General features: G+C 45.9%; 1 protein-coding gene across 2 annotated transcripts in view; it reads left to right on the top strand.

The window, feature by feature from the left end:
* CRYBG3 (crystallin beta-gamma domain containing 3) overlaps window positions 1-26,192 on the top strand; it is a 1,300,096-nt gene that overhangs the window by 1,046,183 nt on the left and 227,721 nt on the right. For both annotated transcript variants that reach the window (XM_069204785.1, XM_069204786.1), the window contains one exon: window positions 8,939-9,062. In XM_069204785.1, the coding sequence (XP_069060886.1) occupies window positions 8,939-9,062 (124 nt within the window). The remainder of the gene's footprint in view (window positions 1-8,938; window positions 9,063-26,192) is intronic.

Here is a 26,192-nt window from a genome sequence, read left to right as displayed (position 1 = left end):
CAACAGGGGACCCCCAGTACTGCCTTCTGAGGTTTTCCAGGCAGCCCCAGCTGCTGCCACCTCACAGACAGGTTACTGCCCTCCTATTGATTGAGCAGCTCCACCCCAGGAGGGCAGAACAAAGGATTTCCTTTGGGAGAGGGGTGTTACACCCTCTTCCTTTGGAAATAGGTGTTACAGGCATGGAAGGGGTAGCCTCCCAGAGCCTCTGGAAATGCTTTGAAGGGCACAGAGGGTGCCCTCCTTGCATAATCCAGTGTACACCGGTTCAGGGACCCCAGGCCCTGCTCTGGCACGAAACTGGACAAAGGAAAGGCGAGTGACCACTTCCCTGTCCATCACCACCCCAGGGGTGGTGCCTAGAGCTCCTCCAGAGTGTCCCTGGGTTTTGCCATTGTGGATTCCAAAGTAATGGGGCATTGTCGGAAAATCTAAGTGGCCATTGCCAGCACTTGACGTCCGAGCCCTCCCAGGTGCTTACCTGGTTAGGTGACCAATCCCCCTTTCAGGGCTATTTATGGTCTCTCCTCTGGTGTTTCTTCAGATTTGGATTGCAAGACTTAGCAGGAATCCTCTGCATCCTTTACTTCATCTTCTACCAACAGAACTGCAGCTGAACCCTCCAGGAACTCTACAGAACTGCAGCAAAGAAGCAAAGATGATTTCTGCAACATTGTAACTTCAGCTTCTGCCAGCAACTGCAACAGTTTCCAGGTCAAGCATCCTCTGAGCACTGTCTGTCTTCAGCCTGCACCAGAAGAACCAAAGGAATCTCCCTTAGAGTGACGGAGTCACTTCCCTGCTTCAGCAGGCACCTCTCTGCAGCGACGACCGGTGGCGTGGGTCCCCTCTCCAGATGACAGGCGTGGATCCAGCAACACAGGTGGTGGACTAAAGTGACTCCGACAGTCCCAAAGTACAGCCGTCCAACTTTGGCGGAGGTAAGAGCCTGCCTCCCCACGCAAAACAGAACCTCTGTGCACTGTGTGACTTGCAGTTGCCAAGGCTTGTGTGCGACATTCCAAGAAGTTCTTTGTGCATAGCACAGCTTAGGCCCCCAGCACTCCATTCTACGACGCACAGCTTCCTGAGCAGTTCTCCAACGGCGTGGAATCTTTGTGTATTGCTGCGTGGGCCTCCATTTGCACTTTGTCCCCGTGCTGTGGGACTCCTGTGCATGCTGCCTGGTCATCTGAGGGCTCTCTGAGTTCCTGAGAGCCCCCTCTGTTTCCCCTTCCTGGGTAGAGGCCACCAGGTCCCTCCTGGTCACGGACAGCACCATTTCCCGCTAACCGCGAGATTTGCGTGTGCCAAGGCTTGTTGGCGGAATCCAGCGACACAAACCAGACTGCATTCATTCATCCGGTGTGGGACATCTTCTTCACCAACCAGGAACGTGCATCTGTCTTCTTTGGTGCAATACTGACTTTGTCTTCTCACTGGGGTTTCCTCTTTCGCACCTTCATCTGGGTTAGCAGGGGCTCTGGTTCTCCCTGGACTCTTCAGTGCTTCTTGGACTTGGTCCCCTTCTTCCACAGGTCTTCAGGTCCAGGAATCCATCGTTGGTGTCTTGCAGTCTCTTCTGGTTCTTGCATAGTCTTGTATCACAACTTCTTGTGTGTTTTAGGAAACTTACTGTGATTTACTTCTATTTTCCTGGGCTCTGGGATGGGGTCTATTCCTTACCTTTGGTGTTTGCTAACACTCCCAGCACCCCTCTACACACTACACTTGCCTAGGTGTGAGACTGACTTTTGTATTCCACTATTTTAGTATATGGCTTGTGTTCCGCCTAGGCCCATTGCAACCTATTGTGATTTTCACTATTTGCACTGTTTTCTGACTGTGTTCTTTACCTGTTTTTGTTTACTAGTGTATATTATTTACCTCCTAAGGGAGTATAGTCTCTAAGGTATTTTTGGCACTGTGTCACTAAAATAAAGTACCTTTATTTTTGTAATACTCAGTATTGTCTTTCATGTGTGTGAGAACTGTGTGACTACAGGGGCATTGCATGAGCTTTGCATGTCTCCTGGTTCACCCTTGGCAGCTCTGCCTACAGCTACCTCTAGACAGCTTGGCTTCTAGACACTGACTACATTTAGCTAATAAGGGATAACTGGACCTGGTATAAGGTGTAAGTACCTTTGGAATCCACTGCCTCCTACACCCACCACTTAAACCAGTTCTTGTCAGTTTGTCCCCGCCCTCTGGGCTTGGTGCCAACCTGACTAGAGAGACGAAGCGACAACAGGTGTGGGTGTAAGCTTCATCTGCCAGTGACAAAGTAATCATTCTTTGAAGCCCAGGAAGTCACTTGGCACAACTCCCAGGCAGTTCTGTCAAGGGAGGAGTTCCCCTCCTCACATTCAGAGCCATTTGTCTACTAACTGGGAGCAATACACATCTCTCCATAGGGGATCCATCAGGGGTCAGGTGACAGCTGGACACTGGCAAGAACGCCTTTTGGTTTTAGGGATGAAAATAACAACTTTCTAAAAGTATAATTTCAGAAGTAGATATATAATATCTGATTGACCATTAAGTTAGATTTTAAATTACTATTAAATGATTCCTTGAACTAGCTACTCCCAAACTGAATTTAGCATGTATTGAAGGTAATAGTGTAGACCAGTGTTAGCCTACGGAAGAACCAGGTTTACCACAACGAAAAAACAAAGTTTGAGGTTTTTCACTGCCAAGACGTGTCAAACATTCAATAAACATGTCCTACTGTTTGAATACTGTGCACTATGGACATTTAGAGCCTACATTGAGGGTGATTTATAAGTATTAAAAAGGAAAGTTTTGGCCTAGCAAAAAGCTTGTTTTGCCAGGTCTAAACAGTTGTTTTAAAACTGCACACACGGGGTGCACTGGCAAGCCTGTGAATGTTTTGCAGTGCGACTTTAGAGAGTGGCACAATGAATACAGCAGCCCAGTAGCAGCATTTAGTTTACAGAGTAAGGGTGCATGGGGTATCTTGTACCAGGGAATTACTAGTAAATTAAATGTGCAAATTAAGAATATGACAATTTTAATGTGTTTAGAGAAGAGAGCACAAGAATTTTACCACTGGTTATTTCAAAGATTAGCGAACATGAGTACAGAAAAAGAAGCCAAAACAATCTGGGAGAATATCACAGAATAGATAATAATTTCCATGTGGGGGTGCTTCAGTTACTTGAAGGCTTGACTGGAGAATATTTAGGCCTATAGTGACACTATTATCAGGTGGAAGCTCTGGCAAATCAAGGGGACGTACATGGCTTTAATTGCAGATGCTGCACAGAGTTCAACATTGTACTCATTAAATCTGGAAGCTCACACACCCTGACACCTGGGTCATGTTAATAAAGAGAACTTTACACCTTCCACAGTGCACTAGATTCAGCCTACAAGTGATATCCCACCTGGACCGCCATCAAGTACTGGAGCTTCAAGATCAACCGCCGATGGTGCCGACCTTTCCTCCATGCACTTCATGACATGGCACCTAAACATTACTGGGTGGTGGACTGTCTCCCTTTTCAGGTGGTGCCCAGTCCAGGCCTCCCTGCGCCCGTATCAAGACCCTGGGAGTTACCGACAGGCTCTTTCGTAATTACTTACAGTAGACTTTAGCAACTGAAAACATAGCCCTTTTTGCAGCTAAGATTGCGTGCGTGCGTGGGTGGTGGGTGTTGGGGGTGGTCCGAGGGTGGTGCTGTCTTGTTGGGGCCGAAGATGATGATCTCTGTTTTGTTTGAGTTTAATTTGAGGTGGCTTGCTGTCATCCATTTGGCGATGTCGAGTAGTCCGGCATGCAGGTTAATCTTGGCGGTGGCTGGGTTCCTGGTGAGGGAAATGATGGGCTGGGTGTCGTCGGCGTATGAAATGATGGTGATGCCTTGGGGCGAAGGATGTTGGCAAGAGGAGCCATGTAGATGTTGAAGAGGGTGGGGCTGAGGGTGGATCCTTGGGGGACCCCACAGATGATCTTGGTGGCTGTAGACCGTAAAGGAGGAAGGCGAACTCTTTGGGTTCTTTCGGAGAAGGAGGTGAGCCAGTCCAGGGCCTTGTGGCGAATTCCGGCATCAAAGAGGCGTGCGCTGAGGGTTTGGTGGCATACAGTATCAAAAGCTGCAGAGAGGTCTAGGAGGATGAGGGCGACGGTCTCGCCCTTGTCCACTCTGGTCCTGATGTCATCTGTGCAGGCGATGAGGGTGGTCTCAGTGCTGTGGTTCTTGCGGAATCCAGACAGGGAGGCGTTGAGTATGTTGTTTTCTTCTAAGACGCGAGACAGTTGTGCGTTTACTATCTTCTTAGCGACCTTTGCGGGGAAGGGGAGAAGAGAAATGGGTCAGAAGATTGTGAAGTCTTTCGGGTCTGCTTTGGGTTTTTTGAGGAAAGCGTTGACTTCGGCGTGCTTCCAAACGTCTGGGAAGGTTGCAGTGTCGAAGGAACTGTTGATGACGGCATGGAGCTGGGGAGCGATGATTTGGCTGGCTTTGTCAAAAATGTGGTGGGGGCAAAGGTCTGTTGGGGAGCCTGAGTGGATGGAGTTCATGGTTTTGCCGATTTCTTCGTTGTTGGTGGGGGTCTAGATGTTTAGCTGGTTGGTGCGGCAGGGTGTTGTGGTGTTGGTCGTGTCAGTGGTGGTGATGGTGGGTGCTGATGATGTGAAGCTGTTGTGTATGTCTGCCATTTTGCAGTGGAAGTAGTTGGAGAGGGAGTTGGAGAGGGAGTTGCAGAGGTCTTGGGAGTGTGGAGGGTCGATGGTGCTGGATTTGGGCTTGGTGAGTTCTTTGATGATGGCAAAGAGTTCCTTGCTGTTGTGTGTGCTGTTGTCTATGCATTCTTTGTAGAAGGACCGTTTGGTGGTCCGGATGAGTTGGTGGTGTTTGTACATGGCTGTTTTGAGGGCGGAGAAGTTGCACATTAAGGGTTCTTGGCACCAGGCTTTCTCAATTTTTTGGCATTCTCGTTTGGAATCCTGGAGTTCTGTGGTGAACCAGGGGGCGGTCTTGATGGTGCAGGCATTGTTTGTTTGTTTTCAAAGGGGCGAGGGAGTCTGCGCAGGTTGCTAGTCATTGTGTGAGGTTGTGGTCGGCGGTGTTGGGGTCGTTGGTGATAGGAGGTGGAGCTTGTGTGAGGTTGGAGATCAGGTGTTCTTCAGAAATCTTGTTCCACTTGCGGTAGGGTGTAGTGTGTTGGTGGGTGGTGGGTTTCATGAAGGAGAAGTCGACGCAGTGGTGGTGTGAGTGAAGGTGATGTGGCTGCTGGAGGTGAAGATGGCGTCTAGCGTGTGTCCCGCTGAGTGGGTGGGTGAGGTGACTAGTTACTTGAGGCTGAGGTTTTTGAGGTTGTCAAGCAGGGCTGTGGAGTTGCAGTCGTGGGTGCTTTCCGGGTGAAAGTTAAGGTCACCAAGGAGTATGTAATCTGTGGAGGTGAGGGCGTGAGAGCTGATGGTATCTGCGATGGAGTCACAGAATGGGGGGCGGGGTCCTGGTGGTCTGTAGATGAGGGTACCTCTAAGGGTGGTGTTGGCGTTGATGTGTATTTGAAAGTGTAGGTGTTCTGCGTTGTCTAGGGTTTCGGTGTTGGTGGAAATTTTTATGGTGTTTTTGTGTATTATGGCGATACCTCCTCCTGGTTTGTTGATGCGGTCTCTACGGGTGATTTTGTAACCTTCTGGGATGGCTATGGCGATGTCGGGTTCTGATGAGGAGTTCATCCATGTTTCAGTGAGGAAGGCGATGTCAGGAGAGTTTGTGGTGAGCAGGTCCCAAAGCTCAATGGCGTGCTTGTGGAGGGAGCGGGTGTTAAGGAGGATGCAGTTAAGGTGATTGCGGGGTTTGGTGTTATTGCGGTGCTTGTTGGTGTTGCTGGTAGTAGTGTGATGCTGGTAGTAGTGTGAGTGCAGGAGAAATGGCATGAGTGTCATGTGAATGGCCCGTGTGTGTGTTTGGGATTTGGTTTGGGCGTAGGCGGGGTGCTGGCCTGGGTTGAGGGCATGGAGTTCTGTTGAGGAGTAATGGTGCTTGAGGGGGTCGGAGAATCGCGGTCCAGGCGCGGACGGGCGCAGACGCCGCCATTAAGAAGGGGAGGTGGGAGGGAGGAGCAGCTGGGAGGCGGAAGGGCAGAGTCCAATGGGGGCGCGAGGGGGGGCGGGGACGCAGCGGCAGGGATTGAGGAACCGGTGAGAGCCGGGAAGAAAAACGGGCACTATTGAGGCACAAAATACAAAGTGGAGCACAGAATGGGCACAATTACAGTCAAAAACAGATCTAAAAACAAAAAACGAAATACAGAAAACGAAATACAAGCTATGGAACGAAAAAACAAGACAAGACACGCCTACCACTAGGCACCAGGGATGAGGCGCAGGCGGGTGCCTGCAGGTGGTGGAGGGCCTCGAACTTTGCTTGCAGCGGCAAACGGCGGTGTCAAGTGCACGGAGGCAAGCTGGTGGAGCCGAAATGTTCTCCTGGCCTAAAGCAGGAGTACACTTATAGGGGGACTTGTCCACTCACAATGACAGTGGGTGGGTATTAACAGATTGGACCATATATTAGTTCAAGGGGAAATTAAATCTGTGTATGCGCTAAGAGTGGAATTTCATTTACCACAGGCATAGAAGTAGCAATGTTTACAGTTAGTTCACTGTCTCACCACTAAATTAGGACCTCTGCCATGGCCCATCTCGGACTTTTCTATCTAGCAATATCAGAAACATATAGAGGAGTAATGCCAGGTTTCTTTAACCTACTGATTCATTACCTACATTCTAAGTCACTCCTTCTGAATTTACTCACTGGATGGCAGCGAATTTTATCAGTTGACTATAATTAGGATGATTGGATATAGGTGATGGAAAACCTGGAGAAGGGGGTGAGGGAAGCCAAGATGTCTTTTTAACTTAGTACAGTACTGGCACTAGTCCCCCCACACACACACCCACCCCAAAAAAAAGTGTAAAGGGAGGATTGCTTCATTATTCAAATTCATGAAGATGTGGCCGAGCAGGTTTGACATCTCTAATGTCCGCGACTACTGTCCAGATGTACAACCCTTCTGGTTATCAGTTGAGAATACTCTACATAGCACTTTGGGCATAATTGTGCCCTTACCTCAGGGTGTGTCTTGTTACATGACTTCACAGACTCCCCCATGCTCACCCCGCATGAGCAAAGACTACTGGGCACGGCCCTATTAGTAGCCAAGACCTGCATCTTGAGACACTGGCAGTTCCCCGAGTACCTAACCATGATGACTGGCTTGCTGAGATTTTTAAGAAGGCGTGATATGAAAAATGTGTTTATAAGGCACTAGATTCTATGGACACTTTCCAACATATTTGGTCGATATTTCTCAACACCCCAAACTGAAAGGGAATGAAACAGTGAAATAGACATAAGAAGTAATGTCTGGTCTTATTTCCTGATCACAAAGCTCGCACTGTGCCCTAGATACAATATTTATACACCACCTCCATTTCCTCACTATCCACTTGTCCCTCCATAAACCATTTCCACCCCACCCCGATTAACCCCAATGCTCTTCCTGTCATGAGGTTTCTACCAGTATTGACCCACCGCATATCCCACCCAACAGGCACCTACCTATAAGATATGACCCGTGTGACCAGGCACTCCAAGACCTCAGTCCAAGATGAATTCTTCTAGTTTACTTTTCATGGTATCCTAGACCTATGTTAGGAAAATAATCACCAAGCATATTCTATATTTTATTAACTTTGTTCTGTTTGATTAAAAAAAACGGTATTATTATACTATGTTCGCAACGTACATCACAGCAAATTATGTAACTACCAACTACTGTGTATTGAAGGAACATACATATGTTCATATGTCTGAGTACTGTGATGTCTTCTTATGTACCTTGCTGCACTGTTGAAAAATGTAAGTGCATGCTACAGAAATTGTATTTTGTGAATTACAGTGGGCTTACACTTTTGTGGGTGGGTGTTTTTTGTTTGCATATGTTTTTCAAACCCCTCCTTAATTTTTACTTTGCCTCTCCCACTTTGTGGTGGTAATTCCCCATATTCCCTTCCCCCCGGTCACTCAAACATTCACTACAGAAACGTATCACCCATGTGTGTGGAGATCTCTGGTGGTAGGGTCGTGAATTTCATTTTATAGTACTGAGGTGGTACTACTTTATGTACTCGAAAATGTCGTGTGAATTGGTCTCCTGCATTTTGTTGAACAGTAAAGGTAAACCTGGATCTGCATAATAAAAAATAAATTGTAGTTTCTAAGATGGAGCTGTTCCTTTTAAAGCAGGTTGAGTGCGGCCATCTATATACACACTTAAAGCTGTTATAGAAAACACTTTATAATTGCATGAACAAAAGTGATCCGATTTCACAATAAATACCACACTCTGCACTCCGCTGTCAACATGTGGCATGATGCTTACCATTTGTACCCCTTTGACTTGTGGTGTTATGCTGTAAATAATGCAGAGAGGATCTTGGTACCCAAAGGTATGCACCGTTAGGCGTAATCTCTAATAAAAGAGCACTCCAGTTGGTTTCCATCCTTCAAGGCAGAATTTATTTCCATGGAGACAAGCACCATCCAAATGAAAACCGCCTGCTTCCGCTGCTGGTGGTTTGTAACTTTTGGTCCTACAGGGCTGGCAGTGAAAGGCTGTTTGTTGACCTTCTTGTGCTCGGTAGTAAAATGGTAAAGGCTTCTCGAGCTCCCTTCACTGAATCAGAGTTTGCCTTGATTCATCCCTTTCCTAGGATTAGATACAAAGTTTAAACACGTAGGTGTTGGGGTGTTTTATAACCATTGCTGTAAAGTTAATAGTTTTCAATAGTTTCAGTACCAGAATAAACATTGAAAGAGTAACACAAATATTCACAGGATGTGTTGTTGCTTCCTGCCAGCTTCATTGTAGTTGTTGTTTTGTGTTTACTCAGATGGATTGTATATGAAGGAGCAAATTTCTTGGGTAAACAAATGCTTCTGGAGAAGGGGGAGATTTTGAACTGGTCGGAATTTAGCGGCTGGAAAGCAATTGGCTCGTTACGGCCCGTGAAGCAGGTAACACATTTATGTTCTCTTTACCAATATCTTACGAATTCCACTGTTTGCTGAAGATGGACGTTGTTGTGTAGATTATGACCTGCCAATAACATATAGGAAAGAGTATTTGGTTTTAAATGTTGAACAGTTTTTTTTTAATGTCACAACTGTCAATTGTGTGATGACGTGATGAAGACACTAGAACAATGCAGAATTTAACCCTCGTAGGACACTTGACACCATTTCCAGTCCCAGCGACTGGGAAGGAAGTGTGGAAAGGATCAGGGTACTTTTGCAAAGGCCAGAGCAAGGACAACATGGGTAGAGACAAGCTTCCCCAGTAGTAGAAAATAATTTAATTGCTAGCGCAAGTATAATAAAGAAGAAGGGTATACCTGACTCTGCGTTCTTCTTGTATGCCTCTTGGGATGCAACAAGTGGCAACAAAGGCCAGTCTGATGAACTGCTGATTTAAACTGGATCCTTGCACCAGCACTGTTTAAGGACACGGGGTCAGTAGAATAGAAGAAGGCTGCACGCTCATTTGAGAGAGCCCTATTGAGAGTATCAAACTGATCACCACCAGCACACCATGCTTGAAAAAAATAGGAGAGAAAGGGGAGAGTTAATGGTCAGCCATCATCCTAAATTAGACTCTACTTCTTGGGACTGTGCTCTCTAGACTGTATGTGGCCCTTACTTAGAAAGCTGCATCCCAGTGTGTCTCATCTAGCAAAGTGTGTTTTCACTAAGCTCCACCAAGCCAACAATAGACATCAGCAAGTCATCATGGGTTGCTGCAAGAGAATGTACCAGAGAGCAGAGGCCACCATAAGAAATACTGAGATGCCAGACACAAGATCTCAGGGGCTGACCAAGCATCTACTTGGTATAACCTTTACCTTGAACAGCTGTCTTCACAGAGAGCCCACTCCCTCCATACAGCCAAGCCCTGTAAGGTGGCCAAACGATTATTATTTCGCCTTGCACAAAAGACTTCAAGGGGAGCCCACTCCATGCTCACACCCAAACCCCATTAAGTGATGTAATTGAACATGTCATGAGTGATTTAATATTCATGAGGTCATTAGCAGTGCATAGTGGGGCTTACGTTATAGCTAGCTCGCTGAACTAGTGAATTTCAGTCTTTTTTTTTTTTTTAGTTAAAATGCTGCACTATAACTGTCATTGTCATCTAACTATAACGTCCATTTAACCTTTGTTTTTTCAGTTAGTTTCTAGGGGTTTTTGTAATGCAAGTTATTGTCTCTCTTTTTTAATACCTAAGTAAAATGTGACTCAGATCTTTCAGTGAATATATGTGTGTGTGTTTGTGTGTCTAAATATATATATATATAAAAATCTAAAAGTTCATTATTTCTTTTGGTGAGTTATATTAAGTCCCTGCTTCTGTTATTTTCTATTGAGTGTGCTGCACTACCTGTGAGTGGCCTTGTGGGCTGCCGAACGCACTCCGAGGCTGGGCTGGAGTACATTGTCCCACCTCTCCCCAGTCCTTTTTACATTTGCTACTAAGTAGAACTGAGAGGCAACTATCGGTCTCACCACGTAGGTACTGGGACAAAATCCACACAACCTGGAGACATAGTGTGAAATAGACTTATGTCAGAACCAAATAATAGAGAAAGTGAGTCTTTTAAATAACAATGAGTCACCAGCTCCAAACCAAACAGCCAGCAGAGCATATGAGCATCGTCGAGGTGTGGCCGCCAGAAATTCGCCTAATGACACTAGGAACATTTCATCATAATCCACTGAATCAACTGATTCTCCACCTGAAGAAACATCGGACCCATCATATTTTCAGTCTCTGGTATCAGTACAGTTCTCAGGCACTTCAAGATCAAGAAAACACCCTTGCTAATGGCTGGACCCCAATGGAACGTGCGCAGCGGTGCAGGGAATCTAGGGTAGAGAGACAGTTACTGTCATCAATGTATATGCACCCCCCCCCCCAACATGCAGCAGTAAATATACACGCCGTAGCGGACATTTTACTGGAAACAGAGTCTACACTACATATAATCAGGGGTGGTTTTAACAATGTACTGAGACCTGCATTAGACAGAACAACAGACACTGCTGCAGTAGCGTCCAAACCGACACCCCTGCAGCAATTAGCGAACATGCTGGGATTAACAGATATATGGAGGCAGCATAACCCCACTGTAAGAGGTTATTCCTATTTCTGAGGAGCCCATAAAGTATTTTCCAGATTAGATTATCTATTTACGCTCGCAGGAGATGCGGGGATGTTACAAAGAGCAGAATACTTACAGAGCGGCTTATCTGACCATACAACCCTATGAGTTACTGTTGGCCGGCGTAGGGACTGGGACTCCAGGTAGGGACTGAATGCCTGGGAGCTGCGGGATGATACAATCCTGCGGGAAATTAGAACAGATGCAGAGCTGCACTTTAAGGAAAACCAAAATACTGTTAGATCTACGGCGACATTGTGGGAAGCATATAAGGTGGTAATGTGAGGCAAAACGCAAAATATTGTAGCCTATAAAAAGAAGTCAATGTTGGAGGCCCAAAAGGATATGGAAGATAGACTAACAGCCCTAGAGGCAGTTAATGTAAGTTACCCGTTGTAGGAGGCTGGACTGGCTTGTAGTGAGTACCAAGGGATACTTGCACCTTGCACCAGGCCCAGTTATCCCTTATTAGTGGATAGGGTGTCTAGCAGCTTAGGCTGATAGATAATGGTAGCTTAGCAGAGCAGCTTAGGCTGAACTAGGAGACGTGTGAAGCTACTACAGTACCACTTAGTGTCATATGCACAATATCATAAGAAAACACAATACACAGTTATATTAAAAATAAAGGTACTTTATTTTTATGACAATATGCCAAAGTATCTTAGAGTGTACCCTCAGTGAGAGGATAGGAAATATACACAAGATATATATACACAATAGCAAAAATATGCAGTATAGTCTTAGAAAACAGTGCAAACAATGTATAGTTACAATAGGATGCAATGGGGAAACATAGGGATAGGGGCAACACAAACCATATACTCCAAAAGTGGAATGCGAACCACGAATGGACCCCAAACCTATGTGACCTTGTAGAGGGTCGCTGGGACTATTAGAAAATAGTGAGAGTTAGACAAATAACCCTCCCCAAGACCCTGAAAAGTGAGTGCAAAGTGCACTAAAGTTCCCCTAAGGACAAAATAGTCGTGTTAGAGGAATAATGCAGGAAGGACACAAACCAGCAATGCAACAACTGTGGATTTCCAATCTAGGGTACCTGTGGAACAAGGGGACCAAGTCCAAAAGTCACAAGCAAGTCGGAGATGGGCAGATGCCCAGGAAATGCCAGCTGCGGGTGCAAAGAAGCTTCGACTGGACAGAAGAAGCTGAGGTTTCTGCAGGAACGAAAAGGGCTAGAGACTTCCCCTTTGGTGGACGGATCCCTCTCGCCTTGGAGAGTCGTGCAGAAGTGTTTTCCCGCCGGAAGGATGCCAACAAGCCTTGCTACACGCAAATCGTGCGTTTGGCGTTTTTGGACGCTGCTGGGGCCCAGGAGGGACCAGGAGGTCGCAAATTGGACCTGAAGAGAGAGGGGACGTCGAGCAAGACAAAGAGCCCTCACTGAAGCAGGTAGCACCCGGAGAAGTGCCAGAAACAGGCACTACGAGGATGCGTGAAACGGTGCTCGCTGAAGTTGCACAAAGGGGTCCCACGTCGCCGGAGACCAACTTAGAAAGTCGTGCAATACAGGTTAGAGTGCCGTGGACCCAGGCTTGGCTGTGCACAAAGGATTTCCGCCGGAAGTGCACAGGGGCCGGAGTAGCTGCAAAGTCGCGGTTCCCAGCAATGCAGCCCAGCGAGGTGAGGCAAGGACTTACCTCCACCAAACTTGGACTGAAGAGTCACTGGACTGTGGGGGTCACTTGGACAGAGTCGCTGGATTCGAGGGACCTCGCTCGTCGTGCTGAGAGGAGACCCAAGGGACCGGTAATGCAGCTTTTTGGTGCCTGCGGTTGCAGGGGGAAGATTCCGTCGACCCACGGGAGATTTCTTCGGAGCTTCTGGTGCAGAGAGGAGGCAGACTACCCCCACAGCATGCACAAGCAGGAAAACAGTCGAGAAGGCGGCAGGCTCAGCGTTACAGAGTTGCAGTAGTCGTCTTTGCTACTATGTTGCAGGTTTGCAGGCTTCCAGCGCGGTCAGCGGTCGTTTCCTTATCAGGAGGTGAAGAGAGAGATGCAGAGGAACTCGGCTGAGCTCATGCATTCGTTATCTAAAGTTTCCCCAGAGACAGAGACCCTAAATAGCCAGAAAAGAGGGTTTGGCTACCTAGGAGAGAGGATAGGCTACTAACACCTGAAGGAGCCTATCAGCAGGAGTCTCTGACGTCACCTGGTGGCACTGGCCACTCAGAGCAGTCCAGTGTGCCAGCAGCACCTCTGTTTCCAAGATGGCAGAGGTCTGGAGCACACTGGAGGAGCTCTGGACACCTCCCAGGGGAGGTGCAGGTCAGGGGAGTGGTCACTCCCCTTTCCTTTGTCCAGTTTCGCGCCAGAGCAGGGGCTAAGGGGTCCCTGAACCGGTGTAGACTGGCTTATGCAGAATTGGGCACCTCTGTGCCCAACAAAGCATTTCCAGAGGCTGGGGGAGGCTACTCCTCCCCTGCCTTCACACCATTTTCCAAAGGGAGAGGGTGTCACACCCTCTCTCAGAGGAAGTTCTTTGTTCTGCCATCCTGGGCCAGGCCTGGCTGGACCCCAGGAGGGCAGATGCCTGTCTGAGGGGTTGGCAGCAGCAGCAGCAGCTGCAGTGAAACCCCAGGAAGGGCAGTTTGGCAGTACCAGGGTCTGTGCTACAGACCACTGGGATCATGGAATTGTACCAACAATGCTAGGATGGCATAGAGGGGGCAATTCCATGATCATAGACATGTTACATGGCCATATTCGGAGTTACCATGGTGAAGCTACATATAGGTAGTGACCTATATGTAGTGCACGCGTGTAATGGTGTCCCCGCACTCACAAAGTTCAGGGAATTGGCTCTGAACAATGTGGGGGCACCTTGGCTAGTGCCAGGGTGCCCTCACACTAAGTAACTTTGCACCTAACCTTTACCAGGTAAAGGTTAGACATATAGGTGACTTATAAGTTACTTAAGTGCAGTGTAAAATGGCTGTGAAATAACGTGGACGTTATTTCACTCAGGCTGCAGTGGCAGGCCTGTGTAAGAATTGTCAGAGCTCCCTATGGGTGGCAAAAGAAATGCTGCAGCCCATAGGGATCTCCTGGAACCCCAATACCCTGGGTACCTCAGTACCATATACTAGGGAATTATAAGGGTGTTCCAGTAAGCCAATGTAAATTGGTAAAATTGGTCACTAGCCTGTTAGTGACAATTTGAAAGTAATGAGAGAGCATAACCACTGAGGTTCTGGTTAGCAGAGCCTCAGTGAGACAGTTAGGCACCACACAGGGAACATATACATGCACACCTATGAGCACTGGGGCCCTGTGTGACAGGGTCCCAGTGACACATACATATAGGCCACAAACCTATGAGCACTGGGGTCCTGACCAGCAGGATCCCAGTGACACATAACAAACATACTGAAAACATAGTGTTTTCACTATGAGCACTGAGGCCTGGCTATCAGGATCCCAGTGAGACAGTGAAAACAGTGACAAACACCCTGACATACACTCACAAACAGGCCAAAAGTGGGGGTAACAAGGCTAGAAAGAGGCTACCTTCTCACACCCGTCCCCTTTGACGATTATACAAATGGAGAATTGAGGGCAGCATATAAGACGTTAGCCACTGACAAAATCAAATCCTACTTCCTATCCACTCTGCACCGGCTTTATGAGGTGGAGGACAAGGCGGAGAAACTGCTGGCATGGTTAAGCCTCAGAGAGGTGGAGGCACGTTGGGTGGCTTGGATAGAGGGCGACGAGGGGTTGATATGTGACTCTGATTAAGCCGCAGCAAAGGAATTTGCATGTTTATATGCAGCCCTCTACAGGGAGAGACCGTTAACTGCTCAGCCCCAGATAGAAGCATACCTTAATGCTATAAATAGGCCAATACTTTTGGCAGAGGACGCAAAAACCTTAGATGTGGATCTCACCCTTGCTGAGGTAAAAGAGGCCATTACAAAATTATACAGTCGGAAGTCTCTGGGACCCAATGGATTCCCGGTAGAATAAAAAAAAAACAGACGGATCTAGTAGCCCCTCATCTACTAAACCTATCGATGGCAGCGAGAGAAGAGAAAATCTTTCCCCAGACCTGCGGCGGGCCACGATAGTGGTCACACCCAAACCAGGTAGAGCCCCCAAGAGATGTGGATCGTATCGCCCGATATCACTTCTTAATGTGGAGACAAACATTTTGGCCACAATACTTGCCACTAGACTCTTGAAGGTAATTGCACCCTTAGTCCATAGTGATCAAACAGGGTTTATGCCACGGGGCTCAAATAGAGGAAATTTACATTGCCTCCATAACTGGATGGAGATGGTGGCTTCCCGCCCTGAACTACACGTCTTTGTCTCATTAGATGCAGAAAAGGCGTTTGACAGAGTCCGCTGGCCTTACATGATGGGCGTCTTATGTTGACTGGGAATTGGGCCTGGATTTATTGAATGGGTGACCTTGCTGTACACCGAATCCTGTGCAGCAGTCTGGGTTAATGGCAGGTTGCCGGAGGAATTCTCCATTGGTAGGGGCACTATACAGGGTTGCCCACTTCCCCCCTTTTATTTGCCCTTGTACTGGAACCTCTAGCCTGTAAGGTCCATGAAAACCCCAGTGTAGAAAGTTTCAGATTCGCCGTTTGCGAATGCAAAAATGCCTTTCAGTAATTATGAAAGGCATTCTCAACGCACATTTAAGGAATCGCTAAAATAGCGATTCCTTAAAATTGCGAGCCCATTTAGAGAATCGCAAATTGCGATTCTCCAAATAAGAAGTCGCAAATAAGGACTCCTTATTTGCGATTTCTAAACCACATGTAACGAGCAACTCCTTAATGCGAATTGGGCATTAAGGTTTCACTATGACCACCAAGTTGAACTTGGTGGTAACCATGTGCAAATTTTAAAAATGCATTTTTAAAATTGATGTGTTACGCACACATGCCCCTTTGGCATGTGTGCACCTTACATGTCCTTAAAAAAAATCTTGGGGTGCAGCAGAGGGGGCCTTAGGCCCCCAGCACCCTGGGTTTTGCATTTCCCAAATTTGCGAATTCCGGGTAGGAATTCGCAATTTGGGAAATGCAAAAAATTCACAAATATGGGCCTACAGGCCCATAGGTGCGAATGGGGCCAGTATCGCAATTTGCGATTCGGTAATAGCATTTGCGATTTTGAAGAAATCAATATTACCGAATCGCAAATATGATACATAGCATTTTGTGATTCAGAAATAGCGATTTTTAAGAAATCGCTATTACTGAATTGCAAAAGGCTTATTTGATACATCTGGCCCTCTGGGTACACCATAAACTGGGCAAAGTCCATACTCTACACATCTGATCCGACCGCAGCAGATGATTTCACTCTCTGAGCTGGCCGGGCAACTGAAAGTTACAAGAGAGGGCTTTAAGTACTTAGTTGTTTATGCAACCCTCAATTCTTCCCGAAGCCTAGGGGAAAATATATGCAAGTTATTACAGATTTTCAAGCAGATACAAAAAGATGGAAAATGCTCCCCCTTCCGCTTATGGGCAGAGCAGCCCTGTTTAAGGTGATTAGCCTCCCCAAGTTCCTATATATCCTGCAAAATACATATTTTAAATTATCAGATGACCTATTTAGCGCAGTTGACCGAGAACTCCGTCTGTTTAGTGTGGAATGGGAAACATCCCAGAATAAGGGCCAGATGTACAGAGAATGCATTTTACGATTCGGAAATAGCGATTAAGAAATTGCGATTTCTGAATCGCAAAATGCAATGTATCACATTTGCGATTCGGTAATAGCGATCTCTTAAAAATAGCAAATGCTATTACCGAATCGCAAATTGCGATACCGGCCTCATTCGCACCTATCGGCCTGTAGGCCCATATCTGCAAATTTTTTGCATTTCCAAAATTGCGATTGCCCAACTGGAAATCGCAATTTTGGAAATGCAAAACCCCAGGGTGCTGGGGGCCTAAGGCCCCCTCTGCTGCACTCCAAAATAATTTTTTACAACATGTAAGGTGCACACATGCCAAAAGGGCATGTGTGCTTTACATGTAAATTTTTAAAATGCATTTTAAATGCATCCTAAAAATTTGCACATGGTTACCACCAGGTTCAACATCATGGTAAATAGCGATTCCTTAATGCCCAATTCGCATTAAGGAATTGCTTCTTACATGTGCTTTAGAAATCGCAAATAAGGAATCCTTATTTGCGATTTCTTATTTAGAGAGTCGCAATTTGTGACTCTCTAAACAGGGTCGCAATTTTAAGGAATCTCTGTTTTTGCGATTCCTTAAAATTGCATTCAGAATGCCTTTCATACATTCTGAAATGGCTTTTTGCATTCGCAAACGGGCATTTGCACCGTTTGCGAATGCAAAAAGCTTTGATACATCTGGCCCTAAGTCTTCAAATGTTACAACAAAATAGCTACAATAGGGGTCTTGCGCCACCGAACCTTATGGCATATTACTGTTGGTCATCAATGACTGGGGATGTGTGGAGGGGACTCACCGTACTTATGCACTGCAAAGTACACAATTTGAGAAGCGTTCTTACTTATATTATCTCTATGGAGGGGCGGGAGTGGGATGTCTACTACCCGCCACACAAGTGGTTATAGAGGTGTGGCATATAGCCAATGGTCATATAGGAAGAGCGAATAAATTATCAAGTGAATCCCTGTTATTGGTGGGCAAGAAACGTAAGGAAATCGGGAAGCTATGCGTCTTCAATGAATGTGATAGTATAGGTATATATCAAAGATAGGAGACATATGGGAGGGAGGAGACCTCAGAACCTTTTCATTGCTTCAAAAAGATTTTCAGCTTCTTGACACACAATACTTCAAATATCTACAATTGCAACATGCATGGGGAGCTGAACCACTTCCAAATGATCTGTTGGAACACTCCCCCCTTGAGGGTAGGCTATTGATGGGGTAAATACCTGAAGAAGCAGGCTCCACTATATATAAAACCCTCACTAATAATAGACCTGACAACCTATGTGAACTCAAACAACACTGTGAGGAGGATGTGGGCGAGTTAGAGGAGGTAGACTGGGAAGCGCCACTCTTGTTCCCTACACAAGTGGCAATTAAGGCCAGGCTCTGACTCATCGAATTCAACATACTCCATAGAATCTATTATGATAGAGTGCGTTTACATAGGATGGGACCAGCATCCTCCCCCCAGTGTCTGCATTGTAACACTCATTAGGGGGGTTTCTACGATACCCTCTGGGGCTGCCCGGTGGTACGTACATATTGGCGAACACTACTGGCTGAACTGGGAAAGATACTTTATTTTTTTTATAAAGACATTTTTATTGATTTTGCAAAAGGTAAAACAGTGATACATACATGTAACTAGGCGCCAACGGGCACCGAACAATGGTCAATCCCAAGTCCTAGACAACACCCTGGTGGGAAGAGTATGTATATCTCTGCAAAGTGTCTCATGAATGTTTCCACCCATTAGAGGGGGGAGGAGGAAGGGCCTGTTTAGGCTCTTTCGGGTGTTGAGCCCGTTGACAGTGCGGGGAGGTTGATTGTTGTGGCCTCCCACTTCCCCCACACCTTATTATATTTATTCGGGCACCCTCTGGCCTCATAAACAAGTTTTTCACGTTGAGCACAACAATCCACTCCTCGCCTCCATTTAGTCAAAGCTGGTGCGCTTTTGGTTTTCCAGTCAGTCATTATGTATCTCTTGGCCACTAGGCATGCCACCCCCAGAAAGGTCCGTTCCGCCCTCCTCAGTCCAGTATCACCCATGATCCCCAGCAGGAGCGGCATTGGTGTCAACCCCATGTCCGTCTGTAAGGCCGTTGAGATCTCCTTTGTAACAGCCTCCCAATAAGCTTTAATAATTGGGCAAGACCATACCATGTGGAAAAAGTCTGCGTCTGGGTCCATACACCGTGGACAGTCGGCTGCGTTACGGAGACCTGCTCTGTACAACCTGACGGGTGTTAGGTATGCCGTATGGAGATAGTAAGTCTGTATTAGTCGGAGATGAGTCGTCATCGTTAAAGTGTGCGGAGCTGCTAATGCTTCGTTCCAGTCTTCCTCTTCCACAGGACCCACCCACCCCTCCCATCTCCGTCGGAGCCCCTCCAGGGAACCGGCAGTAATGGTGATTAATGAACGATATATCTGGGAGACACCTCCTCTACCCAGGTTTCCCATCAGAGCTTTCGCCTCCATAGGGCTATACTCAGGTATGTTGTCACCTGTCCGGATTTCTGTCAGGAGGGCGTGGCGGATCTGGAGGTACCTATGGAATTGCGTCTTGTTTAGTGAAAACATTTTCTGGAGGTCTTCAAAAGAGCACATATGTGTGCCATCCCATACGTCGCCCAGTGTAGAAATACCTATGTTGTCCCACTTCTGAAATCCTTCCAAACCCGCCACTTCTTTTAAATGTGTTCCCTGCCATAGTGCGGTCTGATGGGTGGGGTGCCCCCACCAGCCTGTCACCTTTTGGGCCGTCTGCCAACCCCGCAGCACCACCCCGGTCACCTCAGGGGTCCCGCGCGAGATCGGGCCCCCGTACAGGGCATCAAAGATCTTTGAATAACTCATGGTCTGGAGTTCTAGCCGATATGCCGGATCTGTCCATCCACCTCCCATCCAATCATTGATCACTAGTAGTTGCATTGCTAGATAGTAGTAATGGATGTTGGACATTCCCAGTCCCCCTTCATATATATCTCTCTGGCAGGTTTTAAGCGCCAGCCGAGGACCGGTGCCATTCCATAAAAATTTACATGCCTGTGAGTCCATCTCTCTGAACCATCTCATGGGGATAGGGTGAGGGAAGTTCTGGAGGAGGTAAAGAAGTCTGGGGAGAACCATCATCTTGTAAAGTGCGATTCTCGCGTGCAGATTAAGGGGAGGTCTCTCCATCGTTGGAGGTCATTTTTTATTCTCTTGGTTAATGGTGTGATGTTAAGTTCCCATGCTAGCTTAGGGAGCAAGGAGACATGCACACCCAAGTATTTAAAGCTATTCCTTCGTATTGGAATGTTTTGCTGCCAGTCTATACAGTCTCGGGATTGATGGAGTGGAACCAGCAAGGATTTACTAGGATTTAGGGTCAGTCCTGAAGCTTCCGAGAAGAGACCTAAAATTTGTAGAATGCGGGGGCCACTTTTAGCCGGGTTTGAGATGTACAGCAGGACGTCGTCCGCGTACAATGCCACGCGGTCCTCTTGGCAGACGGGCCAGGGCCAGCCTTCTATCAGCGGGTCTTCCCATAACAATTTCGCCAGAGGCTCTATTGTTAGTGCAAAGAGCAGGGGGGATAATGGGCATCCCTGCCGGGTGCCACGGCCAATAGGGAATGGGTCAGAGATTACCCCGTTCACTTGGACATGGGGCATTGGATTAGAATAAAGTAGCCTCACTAGTCCCCGGAATCTGGGCCCAAGTCCGTTTCTTTGTAGGACGCTTTCGAGGTAGGACCAGTCTACCGTGTCAAAGGCTTTCTTGAAATCGAGTAAAAGCAAAGCCAAGGGGGTGCGAGACAAAGTCTTTTGATGCACCAAGGCTAGGTGTAATTGCCTAATACAGTGCCTAGTGCTACGGGCAGGCATGAAGCCACATTGGTCAAGATGCACCAACGTAGGCATTACGTCTCTTAGTCTTGAGGCAAGGATTGAGGCTAGTACTTTGACTTCAGTGTTCAGGAGCGAGATGGGTTGGTATGCCGAGCAGTGTTGTGACGGGGGTTGGGTCTTGGGGATCACTACTATTGTAGCTAGGTCAATCCCAGGAGGGAAGTGGCCCTTCTGTTCAGCTTCTGCATACATATTGAGCAGAGGGCAAGATACTTTAAACTGTGATCCCAGAGGACCCCAAATACGTGCTGCTGGGCATTCCCAGCGATATAGACTTGCCTCGTACGAAACTCTTATTATGTTACCTTGGACTGGTAACATCAAAAGGGGATTTGGCTAGACACTGGGGGGGGGGGGGACCCGAGGTACCAACCCTGATGGAATGGAAGCGAGGGATGGACATTTAGATGGTAGCAGAAAGGGTAGTATATGTAAATTGAGGGTGTCCGCATAAATTGCACAAAATATGGAACACATGGATTAATTATTACAATCTTGAACCAAGACCGGAATTTTGATTGTAGCAGGATGATTGTACAAACTATATGTTTCCTATCAGTGTGCAAGGTTAAGCAACCATACATTATTTGCTGATACTTGAATTAACTCACTGTCTCTCATCGAAATGTTGACCATGGAATGACATTTATGCTCCTCTCCCTGTCTACATGTTGAAATGTTGTACATGATATTGAAGTTTTATTGTACTTCTACTTAACCAATAAATGCATTTATAATTTAAAAAAAAAAAAAAAACACCCTTGCAGACAATCTCCAAAAAGTAATTAACCATGAACTAAAAAACATCACCCCACCACGTCAGCAAGAGTAACATAAATAAATGACAATTATGGGATCCCTAGTAATAGGAGAAGCTCCATTGACTCAACAAAGTCGCAGCTCACAGCACCAAATGCAACGAAAGACATCGTATTTCTTCAGGTAAGGGTAGATGTCTTGTTTAAGATGTGTCGTTTTCCCCAACAGTTGGGCGAGATGTAATGAAAACACTGGGAACCTTGCATGATTTGGTCCTACTAGGACACTGGGCGCAACCTCCTGCCCCTAGACAGGAATTGTGGGTAAGATTACGGAATTTGGATAAGGACAGTGACAGCATGGGTGGAGGTAAACTTCCTCATTAGAAGAGAACAGTGTAAAAACGAGGCCAGTACCCCGCGCTGCGTCCGTCATTTCTTGAGCATCTCGGGACACAACACATTTTAGTTTTGCAGTCCATATTAATAGCATCATAGTTTGTAGTTTTCGTGCGAACAGCATTAGTAGTTGAGATTTGTTAATCTGAAACTATTTCTTCTGTCTTTGCGTTTTTTGGCAAATAAAGTTAGTTTGTGCCTCAGACGTACATCAGATGTTTTCATGTAGAAATGCCACCATCTAGTGGTTGTTAGGGCTACAGAATTATTGTCTCATTTAATTTGTTGCAGGTAAATGAAAGGCAAGTTGATCTTATTGAAGCTTTATTTCTATAGAATGCTGCTTAATGCGCTATAGAAGCACCGTGTGTCTTATATAAAGTTTTTCATGTAGCAGAATCTCTCGACAAGCAAATAAGGCGCAAATTCACAGCACGCTCGAATACTTCTATTTCAGTAAGCATTTTTCAAAAATGCATATCGTAGTTCTAACAATGGCAGGTTTTCATACAATTTATTGGTTAACCAAGAACGCCCTTCAGGTATGCTTAAAATTTCACAGACACAACGAGGCCTTTGTTCAGTGGCACGAACCAGGATAACAGAAGCTGAATGTAGATACGGACAATCACATTTTCTTTGACTCACTTCCACTAAAGACAGAAAAAATAGCCTACTGTAGCTTCAAACCTTCATAACAGTCGTACTGCTCAAAAGAACGCCCCTAATTCAAATTTAGGAACATTCTTCGTCACTTCTCATGAGCATAAATAAGATTTTTCTAGGGTTGTGAGTCCAGTATTTTCTGCAAGCCGATTTACAATTGCTTCTATGTATAGCTTATTTTTTTACCGCAGAAATCGCCCTCTTTGTCCAGGCAGCTGTCAGGAAATTGCTAGTTCTGAACTTTGTTGATCATTAGAACTCTGGATTCAAAGCTGTCTGCTTGACAAATATTCCCATTACGTCTCAATCTCTCTCAGTCCTAGTCTTTACAATCGAAATGCGTCATGCCTGTCTAACCCAACTGATTGTGTTTTCAAAAACTTTCCATCACAAAGTTACCTGGATGGTATTTTTCGGAGTCCTGCATGTTTGGTTGGTAGGAATCAACATTTGCCTACCCCAAGCTGGCTGCGGTTATGATTTATCTGGTGATGTCAGTCCGTCGCCCTATTTTGCAGTTGTATGATGAAAAATCACCCTTAAAAATATTATGGTAAAAACATTGATTACAAAAACATTGATTTTACATATTCGTAAAGTACAAATATGTTGTGTTAAAATGTTGTTGTTCAACATATCGACGTTATAATGATAAGGTTGCATATTTAATTTTAATTAACATTATAAATTTGAAATAAAAGGTATTTTTTTGTACAAAATATATATACAGCAGGCAATAACAAACACATTTATTACCTCAACAAAATTACAAATACATAGACGTTTATTAAAAGATGTAGAAATAAAACATAATCATACTGTTACATTATAAATTATAATACATATGTTATACACACAAAAATGTTATATTCGTAATTAATCTTAATTTATGTTAAAGAATTAAAACCAACATAAATATATAATTAAGCAATTTTCAAAACATGATAAACCATATATTATTCATAAACCATATATTGAAGTTGTCAAGCTTTGTAGGTAATATTTATCAATATGACCAACTGGAATATAGTGGTGGACGGCTGCAGAAAATCCTCTGCCTCGGCTCAAGTGTGTTTACAGTGGGACGCTGGCTGCAACAAAGTGGGCAGAGCCAGGGGAGTGTGCAGGTGTGGGGGTAGGAGGCGGAGTGAACTGAGCATGTGAGGAGGCAAAACATCTAGGAGTCCTCTGCTCCGGGCCCGCATCTGCATACCCAAACCCACACCACCTCTGCATCAGCCGCCCACCTACCCCGGTGGAGAAGATTCTGGTGTGATTCCTGGCTGACACCCCTGCCTGTGCAGGCTGTAGTCAGCCTCACTAAGTGTGAGCCTGGCCTCCCTACGGAAGCAGACCAGCTAGGTCTGGATGCAGCTTGCGGGGTAGGCCAGTGAGCTTCTGTTCTGCTTAGCTTCAAACTAAGAGGGAACGAGGCAAAATAATGCAGCACTCTTATTCTGAGTATTCTGAGTAATTAATTTATTAAGGCACTTCCTAGGGCTCCAACAAAAGTATACAAAATATTAATGTGAGCATTTAACTTGAATGCAGCAAAACACGCGCAGCTACTAAATAATACAGCAGTTGTATAATAAGAATACTCAGAAAAAATGCAATGTATCAACAATGAATATGTATGCAAGCACACAGTAAAGCTAGATAATTAAGAATTAAAATGCATCACCATGGGGATCGAATCCAATGTAATCCTGGTCCTTGCCAACATCAAGCTATGGAACCCTAGACAGCTGAGACGAGACATTTTCCCCAATGGGACTCAGATTTTTCTGAGCAATGCATCCACCCTCAGAAATGAGTTCCTTCTGTCTCAGCACCAAATTTTGCACTTTAAATTCCTTAAACAAACATAAGAGGAAGGTTCTGGAAAACCTCCCCCCCTCCCTTCGAGTAAGTTGTGAAATTCAAGCACTGGCTGTACTTGGTCAGTGTTGAAAACACACAAAATGATTGGCCAGATCCTAATGTGCATTTCTAAGACCGAGCTGTACCTGTCTTTGCTATAAACATTCTCATCCTTGTACACTCTTAACATCGTTGCATTCCCCATGTTATGTTCCCTTCTCTGGTGAGAAAGAGCGAAAACACGTTCAATGTAAAGAACAAGCTGTGCGTGGAAAAATATCTGTTCCACGAATGTGATGGCATTTGAAGCTAAGTTAAGAACAAAGTGGAGTCAGTGGTCACGATGGAATCAGTGGTTAAATTCAGATAGCATTACAGCTCCCACTCAGTTTCTGCTTCTGCTGCCTTACCTTTGGCAGTCTGCTTTTGAACTACCTTCATCTCTTTGGCCTTTCATTCTTACTATCGCCTGGGCACCTTCCATAGCCTAGAGGTTAAAGGCTAAGTTCAGCAACCTCCGGGCAAGCAGCCTTTTGGATTATCAGCGGTTGTGGTCGTAGATGCTGGTCACTGGATGTATATTGCATACTGCCAGATAGGCAGGCATAACATATTGGCAGACACACCATCTCCATCAGTTGTGCATCAGTCATGCATAAATAACCCAACAACTCAATTAAATGCAATTAAAAAAAAATACAAAATGTAAGAACATAAACCAACCCAGGCAGCTGTTGAAGGATTTCACTAAGTGACACTTATGTTACCTCTAACATCTGGAGTGGTACCGGTGCAACAAAGACCCTCGCACTTGCACTTCCACTGGTCACGCAAGTTAGTCAAGCAACGTCAACAACCCTCATCTTTCTGAACCAGTTAGAAGCTCTTCCATAGGGTATTCGAGGCCCATAGGCAGGTTACCAGGTTACGAAAGGTGCAAAGATCACAGAGAGCACTGAGCATTCTAGGAGTTGTGGCTCTGAGTACTATGGCCATGCCCAAGGCAACAGGAAAGGGGAAAACAGTATGCAGCTTGAGGCAGCAGATGCAGCAAGGGACTATACTAGGCATCACACAAGATCAACTCAAGACTGAAATAGTGAAAGGGTGGCCTAAGGTTGAAGAGGGAAAACGGAATATAGGCACCAAGCCCTCAAAGGGTACACCAGACCTAGAAGATTCAGTAGGAGGCCTGGCAGTAAAATACTCCCTACATAGGTATTTTACAAGGAGAAAGGTGGGTGCTGGAGAAAGCATTGGGACAGCCACACTGAAACCTGAGCAAGAAGGCGTGAGGCTACAGGAAGAGCCTCCTCGGACATAAAACAGCCTAGGAAATCGACTAGGAAGCATCAGCCTAGAAGACTCAATACTTGCAGAGATGGTGGAGCTAGCCGAGACAGCAATGGAAAAAAGCAACAGCCTAATGAACGTACAAAATCCAAGCATGCATGCTGGTGAGGCAGAGGGAATAGAACTCATAAAGATCTTGTCACATATGAATGATGGTGGCATAAATTCAAAAGCCACCATACAAGACGAGGAGCAAAGCACAAGTCCAAAAGCCACCTCACAAGCGTAGGAGTGGTGCATACAGGGTTGGGGTTAAAAGCACCCACCCCCACAAATAAACTCGGA

This window comes from Pleurodeles waltl, chromosome 8 (genome assembly GCF_031143425.1).
Source record: "Pleurodeles waltl isolate 20211129_DDA chromosome 8, aPleWal1.hap1.20221129, whole genome shotgun sequence".
NCBI classification, from domain to species: Eukaryota; Metazoa; Chordata; class Amphibia; order Caudata; family Salamandridae; genus Pleurodeles; species Pleurodeles waltl.
Note: the sequence above shows the minus strand (reverse complement) of the source record. Positions and strands in the feature narration are given on the sequence as shown.